Consider the following 27,182-nt stretch of genomic DNA (forward strand, 5'->3'; position numbering starts at 1 on the left):
ATGGTGTTGGTTGCAACCATTTTTATTATTATCACCTGTACTATGAGAGCTGCACAACCTAAATGTAAAGCTTATGGGACAGATGAACTCCTTCATTTCTCAAAAGAAGGTAATGTCTCTATTGGGGGCATTTTTTCATTCCACCAAAATCCAGTTGGTGTAAATCCAACACTCACAACCAATCCAGGAAACATCAGGTGCAATGGGTAAGATAGTGAATATATTAATTTCATATTACTCAAAAAAATACTTTTTTACAAATATTTGTAATTTATTTTATTTAATTATGGAGTAACAACTAATTACTATGGATTACTTCACTGAAGAAAACAAAGCTATCTTCCCTTTTCAGTCTTGATCCTGGAGAGCTACAGTATGCAATGACAATGATTTTTGCCATTGAGGAAATAAACAACAGCACAGATCTTCTTCCTGGCTTTTTGCTTGGCTACCGTGTTTATGGCTCTTGCCCGAGTATCCCTCTCTCTATGGGAGCATCGTTATCTCTGATCAACGGGCAAATGGAAGCAGAAGAGAGCTGTGTAAGTCCCACTACGGTGCAAGCTGTGATTGGAGAAACTACATCAACATCCACAATAGACATTGCAAGGATCATGGGTCCATTTAAAATCCCTGTGGTAAGTCATTAAATTGTGTGTGTGTGTGTGTTTATATATATATAGTTAAGTTTGTGAGATTTTTTGAAATGTGATCAAATTACTGTTTATTTGTTTAAATTCGTGTTTTATTTATTTTATTATGTTACAATGATGGAATTGTTATTATTTGTCTCCAGAATACAATTATATGAATGTTTATCTTTGTTTAAACATCACATACTGTCTTTTTTACAAGAATGAGTTCATTTAACCTTTTACATGTGCAAAAAGCAGTTTTGGGTCTACTGCTTATCTAGTGTCAGACAGTAATCCCTCTAATAATATATATATCAATTAAAAAATGTTTTTGTCTCATTTCAGCTTAGCCATTCGGCAACTTGTGCATGTCTTAGTAACAGACAGCAGTATCCATCCTTCTTCAGGACTATTCCCAGTGATTATTACCAGAGCAGAGCACTGGCTAAACTAATCAAGTATTTTGACTGGACCTGGGTTGGGGCTGTGAGGAGCAGGGGAGATTACGGCAACAATGGAATGGCCACTTTTTTAGAAGCAGCAGAGAAAGAAGGCATTTGTGTCGAATACTCTGTGGCTATTTATAGAACCGATTCAAGAGAGAAGTTTTTGGAAGTCACAAACATAATTAAACAATCAACATCTAAAGTCATTGTAGCTTTCGCAGATGGCAATGATTTGGACATCCTCATAAAAGAGCTTTACTATCAAAATGTAACTGGCTATCAGTGGGTTGGAAGTGAGGGTTGGATCACTTACAGATATGTAGCAACCCCAGTGAACTATGCTGTGGTAGGGGGAGCATTAGGCTTTTCTGTGCCAAATGCGTACATTCCTGGATTGAGGGAGTTTATTGTGAGTAGCCATCCCTCCTTGAGGTTAGGTAACACAGGTCTGGTTGAGCTGTGGGAAAGCGTGTTTGATTGCATTTTAAATCCAAACACACACAATGCCTCTAAGATATGCAATGGAGAGGAATCCCTTGCTTATACAAACACACGTTTCACAGATGTGTCTGATGCTAGTCTTCTAAACAATGTCTACAAGGCAGTGTATGCTATCGCTCATGCAATAGAAGCACTGTTGACTTGCGAGAAAGGGAAGGGGCCATTCCTCAACAACACATGTGCAGAGAATGGGAAAATACAGCCTTGGCAGGTGTGTTCTTTTGAATTTCTGCTCTGTAGTTTTCTGTAATACAAAACTTATGTTCAAAGACCATGGGTTTTATTATACTACTATTCTTAACAGGTGCTGCATTATCTGACCCAAGTGAACTTTACAACCAAAAATGGAGAAAATGTTTACTTTGATGCTCGTGGTGACCCAGTTGCACGCTATACTCTGGTTAACTGGCAGATGAACTATGAAGGAATAATAACATTTGAATCCATTGGCTTATATGACACATCCAAGCCAGACGGACAACAGATTCAAATGAAATATGACACTGATGCAATCTGGGCAGGAAACCAGAAAAATGTAAATAATAATAATAATCTGTCAAAAGCTTTATGCTAAATAGATTAGTGCACAGTGGTTTTATATAGTGGAGACTGTGATTATGTATATTTTTGCTTGTGTGTATGTTTTAGGTCCCTCTGTCTGTGTGTAGTGAGACATGTCTTGCAGGCACTCGCAGGGCCTTCATGAAAGGAAAACCCATCTGCTGCTTTGACTGCATCGACTGTGCGGATGGAGAGTTTAGCAACACCACAAGTGAGATGAACAAGCCTCTCTCATTAACAGTAATGCTCATCATGTTTCTGTGTGGTCAACCCAAAGACTGCATGGGTTACTTTAAATTATGCTTTACTCTCTTTAATTTGTCTTTATTTTCAGATGCAGTAACATGCATTCCATGCCCTCTTGAGTACAAATCAAATGGGAACAGAACACGATGTGAACTCAAGAACATTGAATTCCTAACATTTAAAGAAGTAATGGGTAATATACTAGTGACGTTCTCTTTGTGTGGTGGATGCCTCACAATCACAATTGGGTTGATTTTCTTCTACCACAGACATACACCAATAGTAAGAGCCAACAACTCAGAGCTGAGCTTCCTGCTGCTCATCTCACTAACTTTGTGTTTTCTCTGTTCTCTTACTTTCATTGGTCAGCCCACTGAATGGTCCTGCATGTTACGTCACACAGTGTTTGGGATCACTTTTGTCCTATGCATCTCATGTGTTCTGGGGAAAACAATTGTTGTGTTAATGGCCTTCAAGGCTACACTTCCAGGAAGTAAGGTCATAAAACTTTTTGGGCCCCCTCAACAGAGACTCAGTGTTCTTGCCTTTACTCTTATACAAGTGCTTATTTGTATCCTTTGGTTAACAATATCACCCCCCTTTCCCTACACAAACACGAGTAATTACAATGACAAAATCATTCTTGAGTGTGATTCAGGTTCAGCTGTTGGTTTCTGGGCTGTACTGGGTTATATTGGCATACTGGCTGTCTTGTGCTTTATTCTGGCTTTTCTGGCTCGCAAGCTGCCTGATAACTTCAATGAAGCTAAATTCATCACATTCAGTATGCTCATATTCTGTGCTGTATGGATCACTTTTATCCCAGCTTATGTTAGTTCTCCTGGGAAATTCACTGTAGCAGTGGAGATATTTGCTATTTTAGCGTCAAGTTATGGCATGTTGTTTTGTATATTCATTCCTAAGTGCTACATACTTTTACTAAAACCAGACATGAACTCTAAAAAACGTTTGATGGGTAAAGCTTCTTCAAGGTTTCTCTAATTATCAAAATCTATCTATCATTATATATTTGTATGTTTAAGTAAAAATGTCATGCATTATCCCTATTAATTTGATGTTCTAAAGCGGCATGTATACCCGGTTACATACGTCATGCCTTTGACACTATGGGAACTTTAATTTGAACTTCTCCATGGCCAGGGTAAGAGAGCCTGCCCAAAAGGCAGTGTATAAGCACAGACGATTGTTAAGTGCAGATTGGACTTTGATCAACCCTGAAGAAATTTAGATCCTGGGTTCAAATCTGTAGAATGTGTGCATAGAGTACCAGCCTGATGCAGCACAAATATATTGTAAAGGCAATATTGCAAACCCCTGCAGACCACTCCCAAGCCTTGCCCCCGTCACACAAACCCACTGTTTGTCCGAAATTGTTTTAAAACTGGCAGTGAAGAAAGTTTTAGAGAAAGAGAGAGAGAGAATGAGTGAAAGAGAGAGATCAAAGTGAAGTATGGTTTTGGAAAATTTCTGTGTTCTGGCAGAATATTGAAAATTATATGAAAGTAAGCATCCTTTAAATTTATTGTCACAAACCTATTTTTGAATTTGACTGGTGGCACTATGAGTTTGAGGCTAAGCATCTTAGACCTGTATGCCCAAATAGTCTGGTTCAGGCCCCTCAAATCTGAAATGGTATGCATAGCGTCAACGCCATGACGCAGCGTTGAAGTATCACTTTGAAGGGGAATACATTAAACAGAATTTAATTCTGCAGTAAGTCAGTTATAAAGTAATACAAATGTTATGTTGTCTGTTTTCCTTTTTTTATTATACATTACTGTTCTGAGCTATTTTATTCTGAACACCAATACAATTTGTCTGCAAGCTTTTGCATATGACACATGGCCAGTCTATTTCACATGTATGTATGTATCAAATCTGAGGTTTGTGAAGAATTTTCGTGGATATCCATTTCATGTGTAAAACACTTTACTTGATTTTACTCATATTTACAAAAGTTTCATGAATATGCCTAAAGATATTTTAGTCTAAATTTGCATTTGTACATGAATTTGATTTTGAAATATATAAAGTGTTAAACTCCATGTTGCAGTTTAACCCTCTGGGGTCTGAGGTGTTTTCTGGGTCCTGGAGGTGTTCTGACATGCTCTGACATGCTTATTTATGTTACTTGTGACATTTTCATGGCTAAAGTCTTATTACATTGTATTCAGAACAATCTCTGCTACAATAATATATCAGCAGCATGTATGTAAAAGTTTGTAGTTTTGAGATAATTACATTTATGCGTGGTTTGTGAAAAAAAAAGAAAAATAATCACTGTGTACTTTGACCTCAAATAAGGTCATGAAACCCATACTGATTATTTCTTCACAATATTTTTTGAAAATTGCATCACGTAGCCTTGAATATTTTCTTCAAAAGTATGTGAAAATCTTCCTGCATACTCATTCAGATAAAACAATATATTGATTTAAAATTTGTGAGACATGTTTTGTGTAAGAAAGCTGTATGCGAGGAGGCATTAACAGTCCATGAATATTGAGTCTTTCACACCTGAGAAAGACAAATACCCTCCCATAATGGCCCTATTAGGTGCTCTCAGGTCCTATCATTATGAGGAACCTTGCACAAAGATTAAGGAGATTTAAAAAAGAATGTCTTTTTGATTTTTGGGATTTATTTACAACACAACATAATCCAAATATACACAACAAAGGACAGAAAAGCACATTATTGAACACAATAATCACACCTTCGTGCCATTCCTGAAACATAGTACATACCTGTCATTTCCATGTTGTTTGATTTTTCATTTTACCATGTTCATGTACAGAGATGTGAATGTTTAACAGGGTTTCCGCGGAGTCATAAAAAGTCATAAAATGTCTTAAATTTAATAATAAGAATTTTAGGCCATAAAAAGTCATAAAAACGTCCGGATTTTCCGTACAAGGTCATAAATTACCTTGTAATATATCCACCGGTGTAACCATGACCGATTTTACGGCAGTAGTAGACGACTGTAGGGGGACCCCGAGAGCAAAGGCTACTTGGTGTTGCTTTAACAATACTTTCAAGTAATGGAAGTTGTCGCCTAGATTACAGCATGACATGGCAATATTTACGAACTGGAAAAAAAAGGAGACACTGACCTGTCAAAAGGGTGCCAGTTCGAGCTCGACAGATAAAAGAGACCTAGATATCACATATCGACATCACCTCCATTCAAAATGTTTACCAAACACTCTTCTTGTTCGTCCTTCAGTTTAGAAATGCCAGGAATATTCTCCACAACAGAGCGAATTGCATCCCTTGTCTCCATATCCGCGGTCGTTTTCGATTTCCCCAATCTCAAACTCGGCGCTTAGCGTCTACGTCACGGCTCTCAGCCCGCCCTCTGTTCGTTGATTGGCTGGCTGTTTTCAGGTCGGAGGAAAACTGAGAGACATGTCGATGTCTCAGACTAAGTACAGAAGCGAAATTAAATTGAGCGGAAGTACGAAGTCTGACGTAGTCAGGCTAGCAGCGCCTTGCATCGTACATAGACCTTAACCCCCTGGGGTCTGAGGTGTTTTCTGGGTCCTGGAGGTGTTCTGACATGCTCTAACATTTGTGCTTATTTCTGTTACTTGTGACATTTTCATGACTAAAGTATTATTACACTGCATTCATCACAAACTCTGCTACAATAATATGTCAGCAGCATGTATGTAAAAGTTTGTAGTTTTGAGATAATAACATGTATGCGTGGTTTGTGAAAATGACCAAAAAAAAAGTCACTGAAATAATGTATTGAAACACAAACTAATTATTTCTTCGCAAGGCTTTTGAAAATTGTATCACGTAGCCTAGAATATTTGCTCCAAAACTATGTGAAAATCATCCTGAATACTCATTCAGATAAGACAATATATTGATTTAAAATTTGTATGACCTGTTTTGTGTAAGAAAGCTTTATGCGAGGAGGCGTTAACCACCATGAATATTGAGTGTTTCACACCTGAGAAAAGACAAAGGCCCTCCCATAATGGCCCTATTAGGAGCTCTCAGGCACTATCATTACATTACCTTGCACAAAGAATGAGGAGATTTAAAAAAGAACGGCTTTTTGATTGTTTGAATTTATTTACAACACAACATCATCCAAAGATACACAACAAATGGCAAAAAAGCACATTATTTAACACACTGAACTAAAGACAGAGACTTAACCAGTCACACACCTTTCCTTTCCTGAAACATAGTGCATACCTGTCATTTCCAAGGTGTTTGATTTTTCACTTTACCTCCTCATGCTCATGTTGAAGTCAGCAGGACGGGTAGCTACCTAAAAAAATATATATATATATATAAAAAAGCTGTGAACATGCTGATATCAAGAAGAAACCAGGGCTGCATGATTGTGGGAATACATTTTAGATTTCTGGTGAAAATTCCTTTTTAAAATTTACAAAATACACACACACACACATATATATATAAATATATATATATATATATATATATATACATACACATATATATATATATATATATATTTGTTGTGCCTTGTAGGCATATACCTGCAGGGCTGAATCAAATAATAAAAACAATAGTATAGCAGGCATCGTTAAAAAGGAACACTTCAGTAACACTACACTAGAGAAAAACATATTGATTATCATATGTTACTTCAAATGTTTACAATCGATATGACGTTATGAAATGAGATTGGAGTAAAATCATGGTGCGTTTTGCTTTTCAAACGCACGTCGCGCGACAAACTCAAACTCTCACAGCGCGTGCAGGGAACATTCACAGAAGCATCGAGCAACAGTTCAATGGCAATGTGAAGTTTATGCAACAATAACACTAACTAATATCATTCAGGATTATTTCTTACCTTAAAATCGTTCTTGTCTTCAAATCGCGATCTTCTTCTTCAGATGTAAACCCAATAATCTCACAGCATGTCTTCCAAACTCGACGACTGAAGAGGACTGATAAAGTTTGCCGCTTTGTTGTTGAGGTAATGGGCGCGTTCGCGCGACACATGGACGATTTGCATCTCTATATGTTTTGCGCGTGTGGGTGTGGTCACATTAAAACTAATGAGGAAGGGTTAGAGAAACTGAATATCTTGTTGGTTTTATACAAATTACTTAAACAGAGAATATTTGTTTTAGTTTTGAATCAGATCATTTAAAACTACACACTTAAATGATTATAAATATATAGAGCTCACAAATGTGTGACAAGTATTCGCTGAGTTTTTTTTATGTTTAGAGACGTGCTCAAGAAAAAAAAGTTCACGAGACGGAGAGGCAGAAAGCACACCCTGTTTAATTTCTTTATTTTACAAAAGCACAACGTTTTGTTTTGATTGTAAGTGGACACATACAAAAGTAGACATCTCACAGATTCTTTTTTCATTTTTATTAAGTCTGTATGACCACAAATGACGGAGTATTTTAAGTTTATTTAGCTGCTATGTGAAAAAAAACGCGCAAATCACGCCGGCGTGATTGCCGACCCCAGGGGGTTAAACAATCAGCGGATAACTTTGTGTAACTTAACTTTGTGTTAGCCCACGTGTCGCCATACACATAAATGCTCCTGATAAATTATGTTATTAAAGCATTAACATTCACAATCCACTGTTAATTTAACATAAAAGCAAGCAGGCTGCGTGTATGGTTTGACATGAATGCGCACAAATGCGCGCTCTCTTAATAATTCTTAAAAAGCTGACATGAGTTCATCGTAATCTCATACATCTATGTTATTATCAATGAAGCTGACTGCATAACCAATCTTTCATAATATCATTTCATAATAATGCATGCAGAATTCAGCACTGAACAAAAAGTCAGTTTTGAGCCGTGAGGGGATACCATCTTAAATGCTTCTGATTGGCCATTGCGGTCCAGAAATCAACACATATGTCTGTGATTGGCTACATCGCTCAACGCTGCAAAAATGTTACAAATAGAAACTCTGGCCTGTAAATCGTTTCTATTTTGTTTTAGTTGTTCTTGTTGCTTTTCTGCAACATGTGAATAACAATTTATTAGTTTTATATGTTTTATTCATATTTCTATTTAATCGTTTTATTCTCCCGCAGCCCGCACACACATAGTGAGTGCATTAGGCTACCGGCCGCGCTCGCACTCGGCCATCACATCTAGTCCCGCGCCGCACGTCTCTCGGCCCGAGTATAGCGGCGGGAAATATCGGGCTCGGGCAGAGAATCTAAGCTCTAAACAGGACAGAGTAACACGGCGGATATCGCTCATATACATTTTGTTGACGACGTAGTTACGGCGGCAGGCGTGTGTTGCTTAGTTCCAAAGTGCTGCGGGAAACCCTGTGATACGTTAACATGCCGGACACCTATTCAGCCTGTTGTTCTGTGTGCTGTTGTGCAGCTGAATAACTTGCCTTTCCAGATTAAATGTCTGTTCTTGGTCTTGGATTTTGTGAAATAAATTTCTAAATAAATGCGACTTATAGTCCAGTGCGACTTATATATATTTTTTTCCTCTTCATGACGCCATTTTTTGACTGATGCGACTTATACTCCGGATCGACTTATAGTCCGGAAAATACGGGTACACACTTAAGGCGAGACACGGCAGGCAAAAACATCGTTTTTTTTTCACTGGTCAATTTTGAGATTTTGGGCTATTTGTCTTCAATAACATGTTTTCTTTCAGACTTGTGCTGAAAAAAAGTCCAAAATACACATTTAGGTCTTTATTTTACTACACTTTGTCTATTTGCGTCAGTAGATTTCTCTGAAATTCAACAAAAGTTGCCGTTCTAAATCAACGCGCTGCTCCGCGATCTCTGTGTTCTTCCTTTAATCTCACAAATGTCTGTGAAGCTCTCTCTCTTCTGTACAATGCTGTCGGATCCAAATATGGTCATTTCCTTTTAATCAGTAACCAATCGTGAAAGTAAAATGGGCATTTAACCCTAAAAGCGAAATCTCATTGGCTGATGTCAATTTCTGACAACCTGATTCGTTCAGATGCATCACGTGACGCGCTCTGACACTCAGATGTGTGTTTTTGACTGTTTTTCTGCTCAGTTGAAGGCCATAAATGCTGTGTTTATAAGTTTTGATGTGATTTAGGTCGTTTGTATTGTTGTTGCTAATGATTTGATAAGATATTGTGTCAGTAAATAGTTGTTTCCACTAAAAAAGTATGATTTTTTACATTACAAATCTTTAAATGCCTTTTTCTCAAAATGACTTTTCTCTCATACTCCAAGTCCGAAATCTCCTCTTCAGTAGCACCTATACACACCAAACTTTCCAGTCTTGTACCTAGTTATATTATGAAGACAATTACAGAGGGATTTGTAAATATATTATTCCTAGCCTGATTTATATAACATTTTATTCAAAAAAACATGGCGAAAATACATTTTTTTAAGGCTATTGACAGTACATTCTGTTTTACAGGATAACAAAAGTAGATATCCATAAATTCCTCTGTAATTTTTTTCCCATCTAATATGTGAACACAATGAAAAAATAATTTTGAACCTGGCTTTATCCAATTCTGAGATTTCGTTTTTTAAAATATAGGCAAATTAGCGCATATTTAATTAGATAATGCCTAATTTGCATATTTAAACAATAAATTACAGAAAACTTGTAATACATTTTTTTCTCATCTTAATGTAGGTAATCAACTGGGAAAGTTTCATGGTGATATCTGCTAGTTAAAAATATTACCCTATTCACCTGTAGTGTCTCGCCTTAAATGATTATAAAGATATATTGCTCATGCCTGGGTGAATAGTATTCGCTGAGTTTTGTTTATGTTTACAGACGTGCACTAGAAAAAAAGTTCACGGAGAGGCAGAAAGCACACCCTGTTTATTTTCTTTATTTTACAAAAGCACAATGTTTTATTTCGATTGTAAGTGGACACATACAAAAGTAGACATTTAACATCTTATTTTCTCATATTTCTTAAGTCTGTATGACAAAAAATGACGGAGTATTTTAAGTCTATTTTGCTGCGCACCGGCGCGTTTGCCGTCCGCAGAGGGTTAAAGAATGTGGTCACTGGAAGACAGAGAGGCCATAACAGACTTTTGCTGCATTCATTTCTGGACGAACTGATCTGTAAAAGAACCTGCACCCCAACCTACTGTATGAATGATTTACTGTCTTGTGTAGTGTTTTTTGATACTATTGTCGTTGATACTATGTATTTTATGATAGAACCAAAGGTCAGTTTAACCCCACCTGTATTGTGTCTCCAATCTAATTAATCCTCATGTAATGACTCACACTTTAGTGTACATCACCTTCTCATAGAATGCAGTGTGAGTTATATCTATTACTATCTTAGTATAAATGGACACAAACAGCAAGGCCCATGTCTGACCACCCTTAAAATAAAAGGTCATAAATCGTACCAATGAGGAACCTCCCGTTTGGAAATCCCCCTTTCTTATTGGTTGAGTCAACCCTAAGGGGTTAGAACTTTCTCAGACTTTAAATGGCATTCACACAAGCCCTTCCATCTCTTGGCCTTTTCGATACGTTTAGGGTGCCGTGCTGTCCTGCTGGCCACAGCAGGCCCCAGCGGGCCTTGACTCACAACCAGCCATGTGCTCATTCAGGAGAGAGAGGACTCTCTCAACCACAACAGAATCCAGGACAATCTCAGGAGTTTGGCACAACATCTTCTTCATTTCAATGCAGAAGAAGTCCATCGCACTCCCACCTTTGCTCTCTTGTTTCTGGACTCTACTGCTGCTTCTACGTTAATGTCTGTGGGGACCCCCAACCGGGGCCCCTGCAGGCTGCGAACACAGCCTGCTAGGCCTTCACTCTCCCAACAGAATCAGACTGTATTTTCTTCAATCCAACTCGGAGGAAAACTGCAACTTTTACATTACTGAATGGGCAGCCATCTACTCTTCCGACTTCCTCACTCCTTGGATGCCAGCATGGCCTCTCCGGCCCAAGTCAAGTCAAGTCAAGTCATCTTTATTTATATAGCGCTTTTTACAATACAGATTGTATCAAAGCAGCTTCACAGTGATAACATGAAAATAATACAAAAAAAAAAAATTTCATCATCATCCACCTTTAAGGCAGATCTATAATATTGTTGAATATTAAATGTCCCCAACTAAGCAAGCCAGAAGGTAAGGCAACAGCGGCAAGGAACCAAAACTCCATCAGGTGACAGAATGGAGAAAAAAACCTTGGGAGAACCCAGGCTCAGTCGGGGGCCAGTTCTCCTCTGGCCAATGAGTGAACAGTGTATGAAGTTCAGAATGAATCAGAGTATTTGTCCAGTTCCGGTTGGTTGAAGTCGGAGTGGAGAGGAGGAGAGACTGGTTGACACTTCAGGTCAGCGGCGTCGTCGTCGTGTCCTGGCGCTGGTCCTTCATCAGATCTGGATACGGCCTGGTTGCGGTGGACAGCAGTAAACCTCGGGATAGACAGAGAGACTAATATTAGCGTAGACGCCATCCTTCTTATGATGTACCAAGTACATCAGGATTTACGGGAAGTGTTCCCGGTCCCGGCTGTTCTAAACTATGCAGCCTAATTATATAAGTCTATAATGTGTTATGTGTATGCTAGGCCGAAGAGATGTGTTTTTAGTCTAGATTTGAACTGACAGAGTGTGTCTGCTTCCCGGACAATGGTAGGAAGACTGTTCCAAAGTTTTGGTGCTAAATAGGAAAAGGATCTACCGCCAGCAGTCGATTTTGATATTCTAGGTATTATTAACTGGCCGGAATTTTGAGATCGCAGTAGACGTGAAGGACTATAATGCGTTAAGAGCTCGCTCAAGTACTGTGGAGCTAAACCATTTAGTGCTTTGTAAGTGATCAGCAATATTTTAAAATTTATACGATGTTTAATAGGCAGCCAATGCAGTGTTGACAGAACAGGGCTAATATGGTCATACTTCCTGGTTCTAGTAAGAACTCGAGCTGCTGCGTTTTGAACTAGCTGTAGTTTGTTTATTAAGCGTGCAGGGCAGCCACCCAGTAGAGCATTACAATAATCTAGCCTTGAGGTCATAAACGCATGAACTAATTGTTCTGCATTATTCATTGAGTGCATATGACGTAATTTAGATATATTTTTAAGATGGAAGAAAGCGGTTTTACAGATACTAGACACATGACTTTCAAATGAAAGATTGGTATCAAAGAGCACACCCAGGTTCCTAACTGACGACGAAGACTTAACAGAGCAGCCATCAAGTGTTAGACAGTATTCTAGGTTATTACGTGTGGAAGTTTTTTGTCCAATAATTAGAATCTCTGTTTTTTCTGAATTTAGTAGTAGGAAATTACTAGTCATCCAAATTTTTATATCAGCTATGCATTCCGTTAATTTTGTGAATTGGTAGGTTTCGTTAGGTTTTGAAGAAATATACAGCTGAGTATCGTCGGCATAACAGTGAAAGCTAATTCCATGTTTCCTAATGATATCTCCTAATGGTAGCATATACAGAGTGAACAGCAGCGGTCCTATTACTGAGCCTTGTGGTACGCCATACTGAACTTGTGATTGATAAGACATCTCTTCATTTACTGCTACAAACTGATAACGGTCAGATAAGTATGATTTAAACCATGCTAGTGCAATTCCACTAATGCCAACATAATGTTCGAGTCTATTTAAAAGGATGTTGTGGTCAATGGTGTCAAATGCAGCACTAAGATCCAGTAATACTAATAGAGAGATACAACCACGATCGGATGATAAGAGCAAATCATTTGTGACTCTAACGAGAGCTGTCTCGGTACTATGGTACGGTCTAAATCCAGACTGAAAATCCTCGCAGATATCATTTCTTTCAAGAAAGGAACACAGTGCTGCACAGTGCACAGTGGCCCAGGGCCGACAGGCCACAAATCTGCATGTGCTCAGCCATGACGTGCTCATGGAGAGAGAGAACTTTCAACCAATCACAACCAAATTAAAGGACTAGTTGAAGAGGAACCCAGCGACCACAAGAACAAATATTGAAGGACAAACGTTATTTGAGCGCGCACGTGTTGACGAGAAAGTTGGTCAATGCATAGAATCCGGATATACAAAACAGCAGCGTCAAACAGCATTGCCCCGCAGGCCTTGCAGAACAGTCTATTCCCCCTTCATTTCATAACCAGTCGCACATCCACGTCACACACACACAGAAGGATACCACCATGTCACAAGCACCGGACTGCTATCCTCACAGCTCAAAGCGTCACAAAGCACGGGACTGCGAGAGGGGCATGTAAAGGGAGAGTAGCAGCCGCCAACAGCCCACAGCAGCGAATTGTCCTCAAAGCGGAAACGGATGAGAACCAGAAGGCAATGATGCACAACACATACGGTAAACACACGCAAGCAGTGACTAGAATCCCCTTTTATACGGTCCGCACAGTTCATAATTGGACCCTCGATGACCCAAGCGCATAAGCTTGATTAGGGACGCAACAGTACGTCCCACCACAATATACCCCCCACGCTCGGATCATCGCCCCGACGATCCCAAAACCAAATCACGGCTATTTAATCCCACGGCCTAAAAATGTCTATCATACCTTGTGTTAGCTGAAGAGAGGCTCCGCCCATCTCTCCCACTGAATGGGGAAGGTGATGTCGATTTGGGTGAAGCCCCGCAGTTACGCGTCTTGTTCTGCGCAAAACAAATTTGATTATAAACATGATACATTTTCGATTGCATTCTGCTTAATTCAGCTAGCTTGAGAGAGCAACATACCACCACTTTGCTGGCCAGACAAACTGCTCCAAGTATGTAATCAGAAACAAGCAAGGTGAACAAGCCAAAAGGTATGCAAGCTAATAGGTGGTCATAAATGTTGTTATTTTCGTTTAGGGCGATGGTTCAGATCTGTCAATGTCAGTGACAGCCCGGAGCTAGCTAAATTTCATCTGTGTCACATAAGTTAGCGCTAAAGTTGACTCTGACACTCGCCTCACATCAGACGCCGAAAACCAATTATTAAATACACAGGCATCCTACCTTTCCATGCAATCCGATATAATCCATGGAAGATCCATAATCCATAGCACGTCATCTGCTGTATCCACAACAATCCATACGTGTTAGAGCCATATTTCCTTCTTGCAGGTGCTTAGCTTCAGTGGGCAACCAGTCTTGGGCTACAGGGTGATATGGCTGCTTGCCATAAGGATATGGATTACGGATATGGAATAATGATAAACAATATTTAAAAAGTATATAATTATCTAACATCTAATTAAAAATTAACCTCAAAACATAAAATGCTAAATGGGGGTGTAAGGTTGGAAATAATCCAAGATTATTTCAAAGCAACAAAGACATTTGCTTTTCACTAAGACATTTTCAGCACAGCAGTGATCTGGGCCTGTAGGCCAGATGTTTGGGACCATAGAGAAGTTGTGATCATCTGATTGGCCAGTTTGAATGTCTCACACCTGGGTGTTAGTCACATGGTCAGGGGAAATGACAAAACAAGATTGCAATTGTTCTTGTGTCTCTTTTTCTTGGGATGCTGAGCTGGTCTTGAAACAGAGGCTCTGCCTTTGTCTCTCTCTTTCTCTCTCTCTTTCTCTCTCTCAGGTAACATTTTACATTTATGCTGGGTACAAATGGTTTAAATTCTCATTACATCCATGTTGTAACTATTTTAAGTGTAAACATAACCTTATTGGACATTGAACCTTTTTAATTCATGGAGTCAGATTAAAACGAGATAATTGCATATGAGAACATGTGTCTAATTTAACCAAATTCCTTTGAGACGCTGGAAAGAATTGAACACGTGCGTCCTTCACCGGCTGTTCGAGAAACCGGAAGTTGGGCCGAATAGCCGGCTTACAGGGGATATCTATAGGCCTATCTAGCATTAAAAAAAAGAAATTGTCAGAACGTCGTCTCGCAGTTGCTGAATGTCCGCATCTTACAATTATACGTTGTTACAATGTTGCGAGCACATAGACAGCGACATTGCAGAAATGCAACGTGCCACAGACGTTGCCACAAATTAAATGTGTTTGCTGGGAGCAAGTATGGCCATCTCCACCTTCAATGAAGGTGCCGCTGCCATGCTTTCTGTTATGGAGAAGTTGTGGCTTCAGAGCACAGTTGTGACGGTCAATTAAATGAGAGAAACTGATATGCTCAGGATTTCGAAAGCTGAAGCTGAATCTGCCAGTGCAAAACAGCGCAAGAGTCTGAGCACAGCTAAGAAAGTGAAAAGGCATCTGCAGGAACTGGATGAGGGGCCTACATTTCAAGCAGGCATGGAAAATTAGGCTGTATACGGTATATAGGCCTGGGTGGCAGTTCTACATGGGACCGTTTGTGTGTGTTTTTGACTGTTTTTTTACTGGGGTTCTGGTCAGTTGAAGGCCATACATGCTGTGTTATAAGTTTTGATGTGTTTTAGGTGGTGTGCTGTTACTAATGATTTGATAAGATATTGTGTCTGTAAATTATTGTTTCCACTAAAAAATTATGAATTTTTACAATAAAAATATTTAAAGGCCGTTTTCTCAAAATGTTTTTTTTTCTCATACTCTGAGCCAGAAATCGTAACGTAACCTCGGTTCTCTCTAGAAGAGGAATGAGTACTGCGTCGAAGACGCTACGGGAAAGATTCTTTCTCGAGATATTGTAGCCAAAAAATGAATCCTTAATTTTGTATTAATGTAAAACTCTTTGCAGCAGCATACAGCCTCAGGCGGAACAGCTTGCGCGCCTATTGGCTGCTCTGCAGCAAAAGCAGCAGCCTATGTGAGGCCTCTCATGACGCTTGACCCAATGAGGGCGCTTTGCGCCCTCTGCGTCACGTCCTGCCAGAACGGGCGTGGCCTAGGCCTATAAATATCCATGCACGGCTGTCATAATCTGATTTTCATCGCCGAAGCGACACATAGTATGATGCAGGCACGGCACAGAGACGCATACTCGTTCCTCTTCTAGAGAGAACCGAGGTTATGTTAGTAACCGAGTACGTTCTCTTACGAGAGTTCTCTCGTACTGTGTCGAAGACGCTACGGGAACCCAGTGTAAATCGGCGTGCATGCTGAGACCCGACACCAGACACCCAAGGGCGCGCGTGCCCGGGGCACACATAGTGTATGATCACCAGAAAAAACTCACACAGAGTTCCAGGAAAGAGAGGCTAGAATAGCATTATTCCTTTATAATTAGTGCCCCGAGGGGCATTTTCAGCATATATGTATATAAATATATATGGTGGGTTGTTTACATTGCTCATAAGACATAACTATCAGTGAGTGATTCTTAAAACATTTTGGCAATCTGGGCCGTAATGGAACGGAGCAGAAAACACCATATTGTGTCTTTTAGATCGAGAGCAGTCGGAACCTCTAGGTTATAAAACCTTATAAATGTAGACGGGGAGGCCCAGCCTGCCGCCATACAGATATCTTGCAACGAGATTCCACTAGACCAAGCCCACGAGGAGGCCATGCCCCTCGTAGAATGTGCTCTGACGCCCAATGGGCACGGCAGTCCTTTTGATGCGTAGGCTAGCGCTATGGCATCCACTACCCATTTGGACAGGCTCTGTTTTGACGCAGCTAGTCCCTTGGAACGTCCGCTGAACGAAACAAAGAGCTGCTCCGTCTGTCTAAAAACAGCGGAGCGGGACACGTAAGCTCTTAACGCCCTAACTGGGCAAAGGAAGCTAGCGTCGTCCTTTTCCTTGGAGGCCGGCAGAGCCGACAGGGAGATAACCTGAGCCCTGAACGGTGTGTTCAACGGCTTTAGTACGACTTTAGAGTCTTTAAGTCCGAACTCCATACACGACGCTCTCACCGAGAGCGCTTGTAAATCCCCCACACGCTTTACTGAAGCGAGAGCCAGAAGAAACATTGTCTTAAGAGACAAGTGCTTCATGTCAACTGAGTGCACAGGCTCAAACGGGGAACCCTTCATGGCATCCAATACTGTAGAAAGGTCCCAGACGGGGACTGAAGGAGGTCTGGGAGGATTCAATCTCCTAGCTCCTTTAAGGAAACGAACAACCAGGTCGTTCCTACCAAGTGACTGGCCAAGCGTTGGATTGACAAACGCTGCTATAGCCGCCACGTAAACTTTGAGCGTGGATGGGGTCCTACCCTTATCCAGCAGCTCCTATAGGAAGGAGAGAACCTCCGTTTCCCCGCACTGCAGGGGCGATACACCCTGGGCTGAGCACAAGCCAAAGAACACAGACCATTTAGAGCACAGGTGTCAAAGTCAGTTCCTGGAGGGCCACAGCCCTACAGAGTTTAGTCCCAACCCTGCTTCAACACACACACACACCTGCAATTTTCAAATTAGCATGAAGGACTTGATTAGCTGATCAGGTGTTCTAAAAAAAAATTAGGGTTGAAGCTAAACTCTGCAGGGCTCTGGCCCTCCAGGAACGGAGTTCGACACCCCTGATTTAGAGGAATAGAGCCGTCTAGTAGACGGGGCTCTAGCCTGCTCGATCGTGTCTAATACTCCCTTTGGGAGGTTAGCGGGTACCCGTTGATGGCCCACACATGTAGGGACCAAAGCTCCGGGCGAGGATGCAAAATCGAGCCCCTGGCCTGAGAGAGGAGGTCCCTCCTCACTAGTATCGGCCATGGAGCAGTTCTCTTCAGCTGCATCAGTACTGGAAACCAAGCTTGGTTTGTCCAGAACGGAGCCACGAGTAGCACTGAGCTTTTCCGCTTTTCCTGATTCGCTCTAATACCTGAGGTAGAAGCGAGACAGGAGGAAAAGCATAGAGCGGGCAGCAGGGCCAGACGTGGGCCAGCGCGTCCTTGCTCTTGGAGAAAAATTTCGGACAATGAGCGTTTTCCTGAGATGGAAACAAGTCTATTTTTGCTCTGCCGAATGTCTTCCACAGCAGTTGTACTGTCTGTGGGTGTAGAGACCACTCTCCTGTAGGAACATTGTTCCGTGAGAGTCTGTCTGGGCTGATATTCAGGTGCCCTGGCACGTGTGCTGCTCTCAGCGAGCGCAGATTGTGCTGGGCCCAAATAAGGAGGCATTCCGTTAACCTGTAAAGGTTTCGGGATCTGACACCGCCCTGGCGATTTATGTAGGCCACCACTGACATGTTGTCCGAACGGACCAGGACGTGATGTCCTTTTATCCGGGGACGAAAGCGCCTCAGCGCGTAATCCAATGCCAACATTTCCAGGCAGTTTATGTGTGGGAGCCTTTCCCGTTCTGACCACTGGCCGAAGAACGATCTAGCCTCGAGCAACACTCCCCAGCCTGAGGTGGATGCGTCCGTAGACACCACCTTCACGCTCAAGGAAGTCCCCAGGCTTACACCTGACTGGTAGCAGTCTGTCGCACTCCATGGTTTCAGAGCTGACAAGCATTCCTGATCGACCTTGAGGCGACAAAGACCGGAAACCCATGCTCGGCGCGGCACTCGTGCTTTTAGCCAGAACTGCAGCGGGCGCATGCGCAGCAGGCCCAGCTGTAGTTCTGATGATGCTGAGGCCATGAGACCCATCATCCTCTGAAACTTCCTGAGCGGAACTATGGAGCCGCTGTGGAAAGTTTTTATCATGTGCAGAATATCCAGTCTGCGCTGTGGTGACAGCTGTGCTGTCATAGACAGCGAGTCCAGTTCTGTGCCCAGAAAATATATTTTCTGACTGGGAGACAGTGAACTTTTCGCCCAGTTGACTCTGAGACCTAAAACCTCGAGGTGTTCGAGTAATATGGTCCTGTGCTGTATAAGCTCTGATTGCGATTGGTCTAGAATCAGCCAATCGTCCAAGTAATTCAGAATTCGTACACCTTGGAGTCTCAGGGGTGCCAGCGCTGCATCCATGCACACTGTAAATGTACGAGGTGCTAGAGACAGGCCGAAGGGAGGACTGTATACTGATACGCCTGGCCCTCGAAGGCGAATCTCAAGTATCGCCTGTGACGTGACGTGACGCAATTTGGAAATACGCGTCTTTCAGATCTATTGACATAAACCAGTCCCCTCTGCGAATCTGCGCAAGGATTTTTCTGGTCGTGAGCATTCTGAACTTGCGCTTCGCAAGCACTTTGTTCAGCTGCCTCAGATCTAAAATGGGTCTGAGACCCCCGTCTTTCTTTGGCACCAGGAAATATCTGCTGTACAAACCCCCTTCTCTCTGAGCTTGAGATAAAAGCTCTATGGCCCCTTTGCTCAATAGCTTCGCTATTTCAGCTCGAAGTAGATGTGCTGCTTCTGTTTTTACCGTAGTTTGACCCTCGCCGTGTACCGGTGGGGGCGTCGTGAGAACTGTAGCAAATAGCCTCTTTTTATAATGTTCAGCACCCACTCTGAAACCCCGGGAAGTTTTTCCCATGCATTCGCATGAGTAACTAGGGGTAGAATGAAATCTGGGCCCTGGTCGCGAAATGGCGGCGACGCGAGAGCAACCGTGTGCTGTAACATGGGCGCTGTGTTTGCAGCGTTTGAGGCGGGGGGCGCGCTTAATCGAGCGGGCAGAATAATTCAGAATAAATTAGTGGTTAAATACTGAAACTTGAGTCTTATATCTTTTTAATGATGTATAGTTTGTCAAGGTAATAACATTAAATCTAATAGTAACTTTGAACTATTTAAACAAAGAACGATTCAATGCTTCACTGTTGAAGCTTAAAAGGTTAAAGCTACAATATGTATTTTAAAGGTGTAGGTGGATGACGCATAAGTGGAATTCTGGAACTTGTTGTCATGCTGATGGATCTAATAATGTTTATAGATGAGTGAATACATTGATGTTTTTAACATGACAGTGGTATGAAGCAGGTCGCGACTGCTAATGAGAGACAGATATCAGCGCCACACACGAGTCCCGCAGATATAAAGGAATAAGGACATTTCATTCTATCGAACTATCCGCAAGTTAATACTCACACAGGACAGTTTATTAGACGAATGAAACTAGTGAGGTAACGCAGTGCTGTTTCACTTGGTCTACACTATCCCACTAAACTGCATTTGAGTGTGTTGAAAGTTATACTGTTATTATATGTTTGTTTGTCTGTATGAGACTAGCAGTAAGCTAGATCAACATTAGAATAACCTACTGATCATATTGAACATTTCATCAATCATGTTGAACTATATAACATTGATAAGTTTTATGTACATTTGCTCACCTGTCTAATAAAGTACATGCAAGAGTGGCGTCTCTGTCAAGTCGAAGTTTGTCAAGGACGTGGAGCTCTCGGCTTCTCGAAAATGCCACGCTGATATTTATCCTCGTTTTAGTTCTCCTTTTGTCCCAAAGTCTGCTTGCCATGGTCCATAATGTTTGAACATAACAACAGCGTGAGTGTGCCACGTAACGCAATTGTCCACGTCTGTCGCAATGGTTACTATGGCAGTACAAGTGGAAACCAGGGATAACGCGGATATTACCTCATTGACAGGCGACAAGTGAAGCCATAATTTAAAATGGGAATTTCTCTGAAATTAAAAATCTTTGGGAGCTTTTGGGATATTGTAAGTACACAAATATATCACATTGTCCAAGTGATTTTTGTATATTTTATTACAAAAATTGGAGACTTACATATTGTAGATTTAAGAATGATTTGGTCCAACATTTACATACATTTTAAAGAACGTCAGTAAAAGTTATGAACGTTACCTGTGATTGAACCTAAAGCATTACATTAAGCAATCAGGACTTTGAACTTCACATTCTGTAATGGAATTTCATAATATTCTGAACTAAATTCTCTCATTGTCTTTCCGTTACTCACAATTCCATTTTTAAAACAAAAATCTAGAGTCTGCAGACAGCCGTTACACTCTAAGGTCTCTCTCCAGCCTGAAAGCATCACAGAGCATTTTGTAAAATGACAATGTTTGAAACTCCGTATGAAATAGCTCATATACACAGAACACAATTTTGTGGAGTTTTATTTTTTATTGTGCTGTTTTCCACATGTCTTATTAGATTTAGTTGTGTGCTGTCTAGTTGTATGTTTTAGCTTGTGTTCTTTTTCCGTTTCAAACATGCACTGTAATATAAACATTCAAACAAGTAGCACTGTCACCTCACAACAAGAAGGTCCCTAGTTCGAGTCTTGGCTGAGCCGGGAGTTAGCAGGTTCTCTGTGTGTCAAAGCCGCTAGCTTTAGGCATTAGCCGTGTTTCCACTGTCGGGCCAGTGCGAGCCTGGGCTTTGAACAGGCTGTGCCGGGCTAATAGCCATGAGCCAGTAGCACCGGACATAAAAATCTACTGCGTTTCACTGTCGGGCCAGAAGCTCCACAGCGCTTCACTAAAACACGCCGTAACACGCCTCTCTGGAACAACGTCACTCAAACCCATCATTTCACCAACAAATGGTATATACACTATATAATAGTGTAAATAGTTTATGCACTGAACAGAATACTTTATAAATAACACTTATAGTGTAATCCGTGTAAATCCAATGGAATTAAATCAACACCAGGGGTGTTAAAAACCCCTAGTGTAAAACTTAAACAACAATTGTGAGTGTAACACTTTACACTCAAAGTGTAATTTTTCTACACTGTAAGGTGCTATATTAACACTGTAAATTCAACACTACAAATGGTGTACTTTTTACTCTAGATAGATTGGGACCATATATGATCTGGAGTAGTGTTAAAATGAACACTTTAAGTGTTAATTTGACACTGCGTTTTTTACTTTATAATGGTTAGCGTGCATAGTCTTTTGCATCAGGTATATACGGTGATAAAATTATCAGAAAGAAATCCCTGGAAACAGCGTTATCTCAAAACAAACACGATAAAAGAGACCGTTTGCTGGCATTTTTGTTGTTTAATTGAATATTTAAAACCCAAGAATCAATGTTTTACCACAGGTTTACAATAAAAAGTGATACATTGATCATAATGAATTAATTTGTGTCAAAATTGCACATTAGTCACACAGAAAAGTGGTTTACCGGTTTATCGTCTATTTAAAAAAAGAAAGAAAATAGTTACAGGACATAATTTACATCACATTTAGAAAGAATGATAATTTCTACAAATATGCCACCAAAAATACGACCCGAGGAGCTTTAGCACTCTCTCGACTCCCAGCAGCCAAGTTATATTTTCAGTCAGAGAAACAGAGGAAGCTCCTGAAAAAAAAGTTGCTTTATTTTATGATAGTTTGGTATAAAGAGACGAGACATAGGCCACTGACAGATAAAATAAAAACAGGATTATGATAGCCTTTATGATTTATCTGATTTCTTCAAGCGTTCATATTTACCATGTTTACTATGGTTATGGTTAGCGTAGTCTTTTGCATCAGGTATAAATATTTCTACCTTGCACGGTGATCAGAATCCACATTGGATCACAAACAGAAGGCATTCAAACATGAAAATGAGTTTTGAGGTAAATTATCTTTAAGTTAAAAAGTCTTTAAAGCTGATGTTAGCTGACAGAATTATCCGGCGCAAAACCAGGCATGCGCAGAAATACGAACACTCAAAGTAATCGGATCAGCTCGTTTACATGGTGTAATTTTTCGTTTGATCGGTTCCTGAACAGGTTTATTCCACCCCCTTCAATCCGATTGAAATTTCAATCGGTTTGAGCATTTTTATTCCGATTGAGGTGTTGACATGGAGCATTTTCATTCTGATTGGACTTTTAAACTGGTTATAATCGGAATACAATGCTACATGTAAACGGGGCTAATGTGGGCTTCCTGCAGGTAGTCTGGTTTCCACCACAGTTCAAAGAAAGCATAGGTAAATTGACAATACTGGCCATCCATCCAGGATGTTTCCCTTACCTTTGACCAGGGTAATAGCGCAGTCCTAGAGAGAATAAGTGGTGTGGAAAATGTATGGAAAAAAGGGAAGCAATGTTCCCAGGGGATGTTTAGAGGATTTATGCATAACCAAGACAAACATTCAGAAATAACATTTTCAATTAGATACAAATGTAATGTTCCTCTGACGTTCACATAAACCAAGAAAAAACTTTGTTAATACATTAAAAAGCGGATGTTTTGAACGTTCATAAAACTTTTAAAAATAACATTTTCATAACATTTGCAAAATGATAGAATGGAATGTTCTTCTAATGTTCACATAAACCAAGTCCAAACAACATCCTTAATAAACACAAAAAAACTGGATTGGAATGTTAGCAAAACATTCTAAGGTACTGACCAAAGGCCACAACAAGCACAAAGAGTATTATGTTCATGTCAAAATGTGGCACCTCCTCAAATGAGGGTAACCTATGTTATTTCCCAACAGATTATAGGATCTCTATAAAAACCTAAAAGTCCTTCTATTAGCTGAAATGTCAGCGCTGACACATTTTACATATGACAATATCTACTCAATGGGTGAATGGAGTCACTGGTTGCACTGCTGCAAATGGTAATAGCCATCATGACTTTCTCTAAAGCTAATGAAACTGTCTGTACTCTGCAAGGAGAGCCTGTACACCCTGAGATATGGAAAGACGGGGACATCATAGTTGGAGGGGTTTTCTCTTTCCATAGCAGCTGGGAGGTTATGCAACTGACATATTCTGTCACACCACCTCCACTAAAATGCATCAGGTAAGTAAAACCCGGGAACAGTATGTTATAAGATGTTGTAAATACGAATGCTATGCTACATGATTAATTCATAGTTTTTTTGCTTTGTTTTTTTTAACAAGTCTTAATTTTAGAGACTTCCAGTATGCACAGTCCATGCTCTTCGCAATAGAGGAAATTAATAACAGTTCCACTTTGCTACCTGGGGTGTCATTAGGCTACAAGATCTATGACACATGTGGCTCAGTGGCAGTTGGGGTTCGAGCAGCTATGGCCCTTGCAAATGGGCATGAGAAAACGTCTGTTGAAGGGCCCTGCACAAAGGCAGCTGAAGTGCAAGCCATTATAGGTGACACAACTTCTTCAGCATGCATGGCAATATCAAAGGGTATTGGACCATTCAATGTTCCATTGGTATGTTTTATACATCAAATTTTACAGTTTATCAAAATATAGCGTTTTAAAATGTTATAAAAATCAACTGCAATCTATGTTTTAAATAAATAATAGAATGCAATGAATGTAAATATACTGGATGTGTTATGACTAAATGTATTGTTTCTCTTAGATCAGTCACTATGCAACCTGTGAGTGTCTCAGTGACAAAAAAAAATATCCCTCATTTCTTCGAACTATTGCCAGTGACCATTACCAGAGCAGGGCACTGGCAGAACTGGTTAAACACTTTGGATGGACCTGGGTGGGAGCCATAAGAACAGATGATGATTATGGTAATAATGGGATGGCCACTTTCACGAAGGTGGCTGAACAAATGGGTATTTGTTTGGAATATTCTCTCCCTTTTTTCAGAACCTACCCTGAAGATAAAGTAATGAGGAAAATTGAGCAGATTAAAAGCTCTACTTCGCGAGTTCTTGTGGGGTTTCTTGCTCACTGGGACTTGGAGGTTCTGCTGCATAAATTTGTTGAATACAATATTACTGGTTACCAGTGGGTAGGGACTGAAGCCTGGATCTCTGATTCAGTCATTGCCAGTATGGATAAGCACCATGTTCTACAAGGAGCAATTGGTCTGGCTATACCCAAAACACAAGTGACAGGTCTGCAAGAATTCATTCTAGATATAAAACCACTGAAGTCATCAGGAGGTGATATTTTCACTGAGTTCTGGGAAGCCCTGTTTCAGTGTAAATACTCAACAAAGAACAATTCAGTGTCCACAACTGCATGTACAGGCAAGGAGGAACTGTCACAATTACAAAACTTATTCACAGACATGTCACTTATGCCCATCTTCAGCAATGTGTACAAAGGAGTATATGCTGTGGCTCATACACTTCATGACCTTCTGGGCTGCAAGGAAAAATGTGCCTCAAAAAAACAGCCTGATCCTTTAACAGTGGGTTAAATCTTTTACTACTACTACAATATAAAGTGCATTATTCTATAAGGTTGTACATTGTACAGAGCATATTCAACATTTCATAATATGCACTATATGTACATTACAAATATTATTGTGTTTAAAACTATGTATTATTTGTGGTGTCAAACAATTTAGTCAATGACTGCTTTAAATATTAAATATTTTGTATATTATCATTATTATTTTTCAGTTTCTGAAGCACCTTAGAAGGGTGCATTTCAAAACTAAAGATGACGAAGAGGTTTACTTCGATGAAAACGGTGATCCAGTGGCAAAATATGAGATAATAAATTGGCAACCAAGTAGAAAACAACACTACGAATTTGTTACTGTTGGACTATATGATGCTTCTTTTCTGGGGATAAATCGTTTAGCTGTCAATATGGCAACAATTATATGGGCAAATAATTCCACAAAGGTGAGGAAAAAGCGGTGGACTTACAGAAAATTAAGAAAAAATATGGTAATGGCATAAACTAAATAAATAATTCTGTCACAGGTACCAGTGTCTGTGTGCAGTGAGAGCTGTCCCCCTGGCACTAGGAAGGCCGTGAAGAAAGGAAAACCTATTTGTTGTTATGACTGCATACCATGCACAGAGGGAGAGATCAGCAACACTACAGGTAAAATGAAATCACTATTTCCATAAAGAAAGAAAACAAGACACATAAATTATTAATCTTTCTGTTATTAATAATCACATCCAATAACAGATTCTGTAACATGTCTGCGGTGCCATCAAGACTTCTGGTCAAATCTGCAAAACAATGGATGTTTTAAAAAGGAAACAGAATTTTTGTCATATGAGGAGATCATGGGAATTTTACTCACAACTATTTCAGTTGTTGGTGTATTTATAACAATGATAATTGCAGTCATATTTTTCAGATATAAAAATACCCCAATAGTGAAAGCCAACAACTCAGAATTGAGCTTCTTACTACTGATTTCATTGATGTTGTGTTTTCTCTGTTCACTTACTTTCATTGGTCGGCCCACTGAGTGGTCCTGTATGTTGCGTCACACAGCATTTGGCATTGCTTTTGTCCTCTGTATCTCATGTGTTCTGGGGAAAACAATTGTGGTATTAATGGCCTTCAGGGCTACACTTCCAGGAAGTAATGTCATGAAATGGTTTGGCCCTCCTCAACAGAGACTCAGTGTGTTTGCCTTTACTCTTATACAAGTGCTTATCTGTGTCCTTTGGTTAACAATATCACCTCCTTTTCCTTTTAAAAATCTTAAGTACTTCAAAGAAAAGATCATTCTAGAGTGTAACGTGGGATCAGTTGTAGGTTTCTGGGCAGCGCTGGGTTATATTGGACTTCTTGCTATTCTTTGTTTCTTTTTGGCTTTTCTGGCTCGGAAACTCCCTGATAACTTTAATGAAGCCAAATTCATTACATTTAGTATGCTCATATTCTGTGCTGTTTGGATTGCTTTTATACCAGCTTATGTTAGTTCTCCTGGAAAATTCACTGTAGCAGTGGAGATATTTGCCATTTTAGCCTCCACATATGGAATGTTATTTTGCATATTCATTCCTAAATGCTATATCATTTTATTGAAACCAGACAAGAACTCTAAAAAACATTTGATGAATAAAGTACCCTCAAGAGCTCTGTGAGAGTAATATATTTAAAGAAAATATATTTGAGAATTATGTGGATGAAATAATACTTATTATTTATTTACTCTAAACTTTTATCAACCTATATATTATGCTGATTATTACCACAATGATGGCATGTTTTTACTGAACAGCTTTATAGTTTGTTGGTACATAATAAAACTAATAACATCTCTGTTTTGTTAACTGTTTTATCCAAAACCTTTATACACACATAAACTGAAAATTCAGCTGGTTTTTTGAAGGTCCTAGCA

General features: G+C 40.1%; 2 protein-coding genes and 1 long non-coding RNA gene across 3 annotated transcripts in view; 1 reads left to right on the top strand and 2 right to left on the bottom strand.

Moving 5' to 3' along the window:
- On the top strand, nucleotides 1-26,925 carry LOC307003095 (uncharacterized protein; the record flags this gene model as incomplete). The annotated part of the gene is made up of 12 exons (XM_079621208.1): nucleotides 1-206; nucleotides 353-638; nucleotides 981-1,793; nucleotides 1,887-2,117; nucleotides 2,231-2,354; nucleotides 2,478-3,381; nucleotides 23,717-23,932; nucleotides 24,034-24,325; nucleotides 24,480-25,271; nucleotides 25,489-25,716; nucleotides 25,798-25,921; nucleotides 26,012-26,925. 12 exons carry the CDS (start codon nucleotides 1-3, stop codon nucleotides 26,923-26,925), a joined length of 5,130 nt encoding a protein of 1,709 aa, XP_079477334.1.
- Nucleotides 1-27,182, bottom strand: part of LOC307002810 (uncharacterized protein) — a 185,218-nt gene that overhangs the window by 28,170 nt on the left and 129,866 nt on the right. The window lies entirely within an intron of this gene.
- On the bottom strand, nucleotides 12,642-20,593 carry LOC307002831. The gene is made up of 3 exons (XR_013798560.1): nucleotides 20,512-20,593; nucleotides 14,386-14,541; nucleotides 12,642-14,037 (listed from the first exon to the last, which is right to left on the bottom strand). It is a non-coding gene; the product is annotated as an uncharacterized lncRNA (long non-coding RNA).

This window comes from Phoxinus phoxinus (genome assembly GCF_949152265.1).
Source record: "Phoxinus phoxinus genome assembly, chromosome: 8".
Lineage (NCBI taxonomy): Eukaryota > Metazoa > Chordata > Actinopteri > Cypriniformes > Leuciscidae > Phoxinus > Phoxinus phoxinus.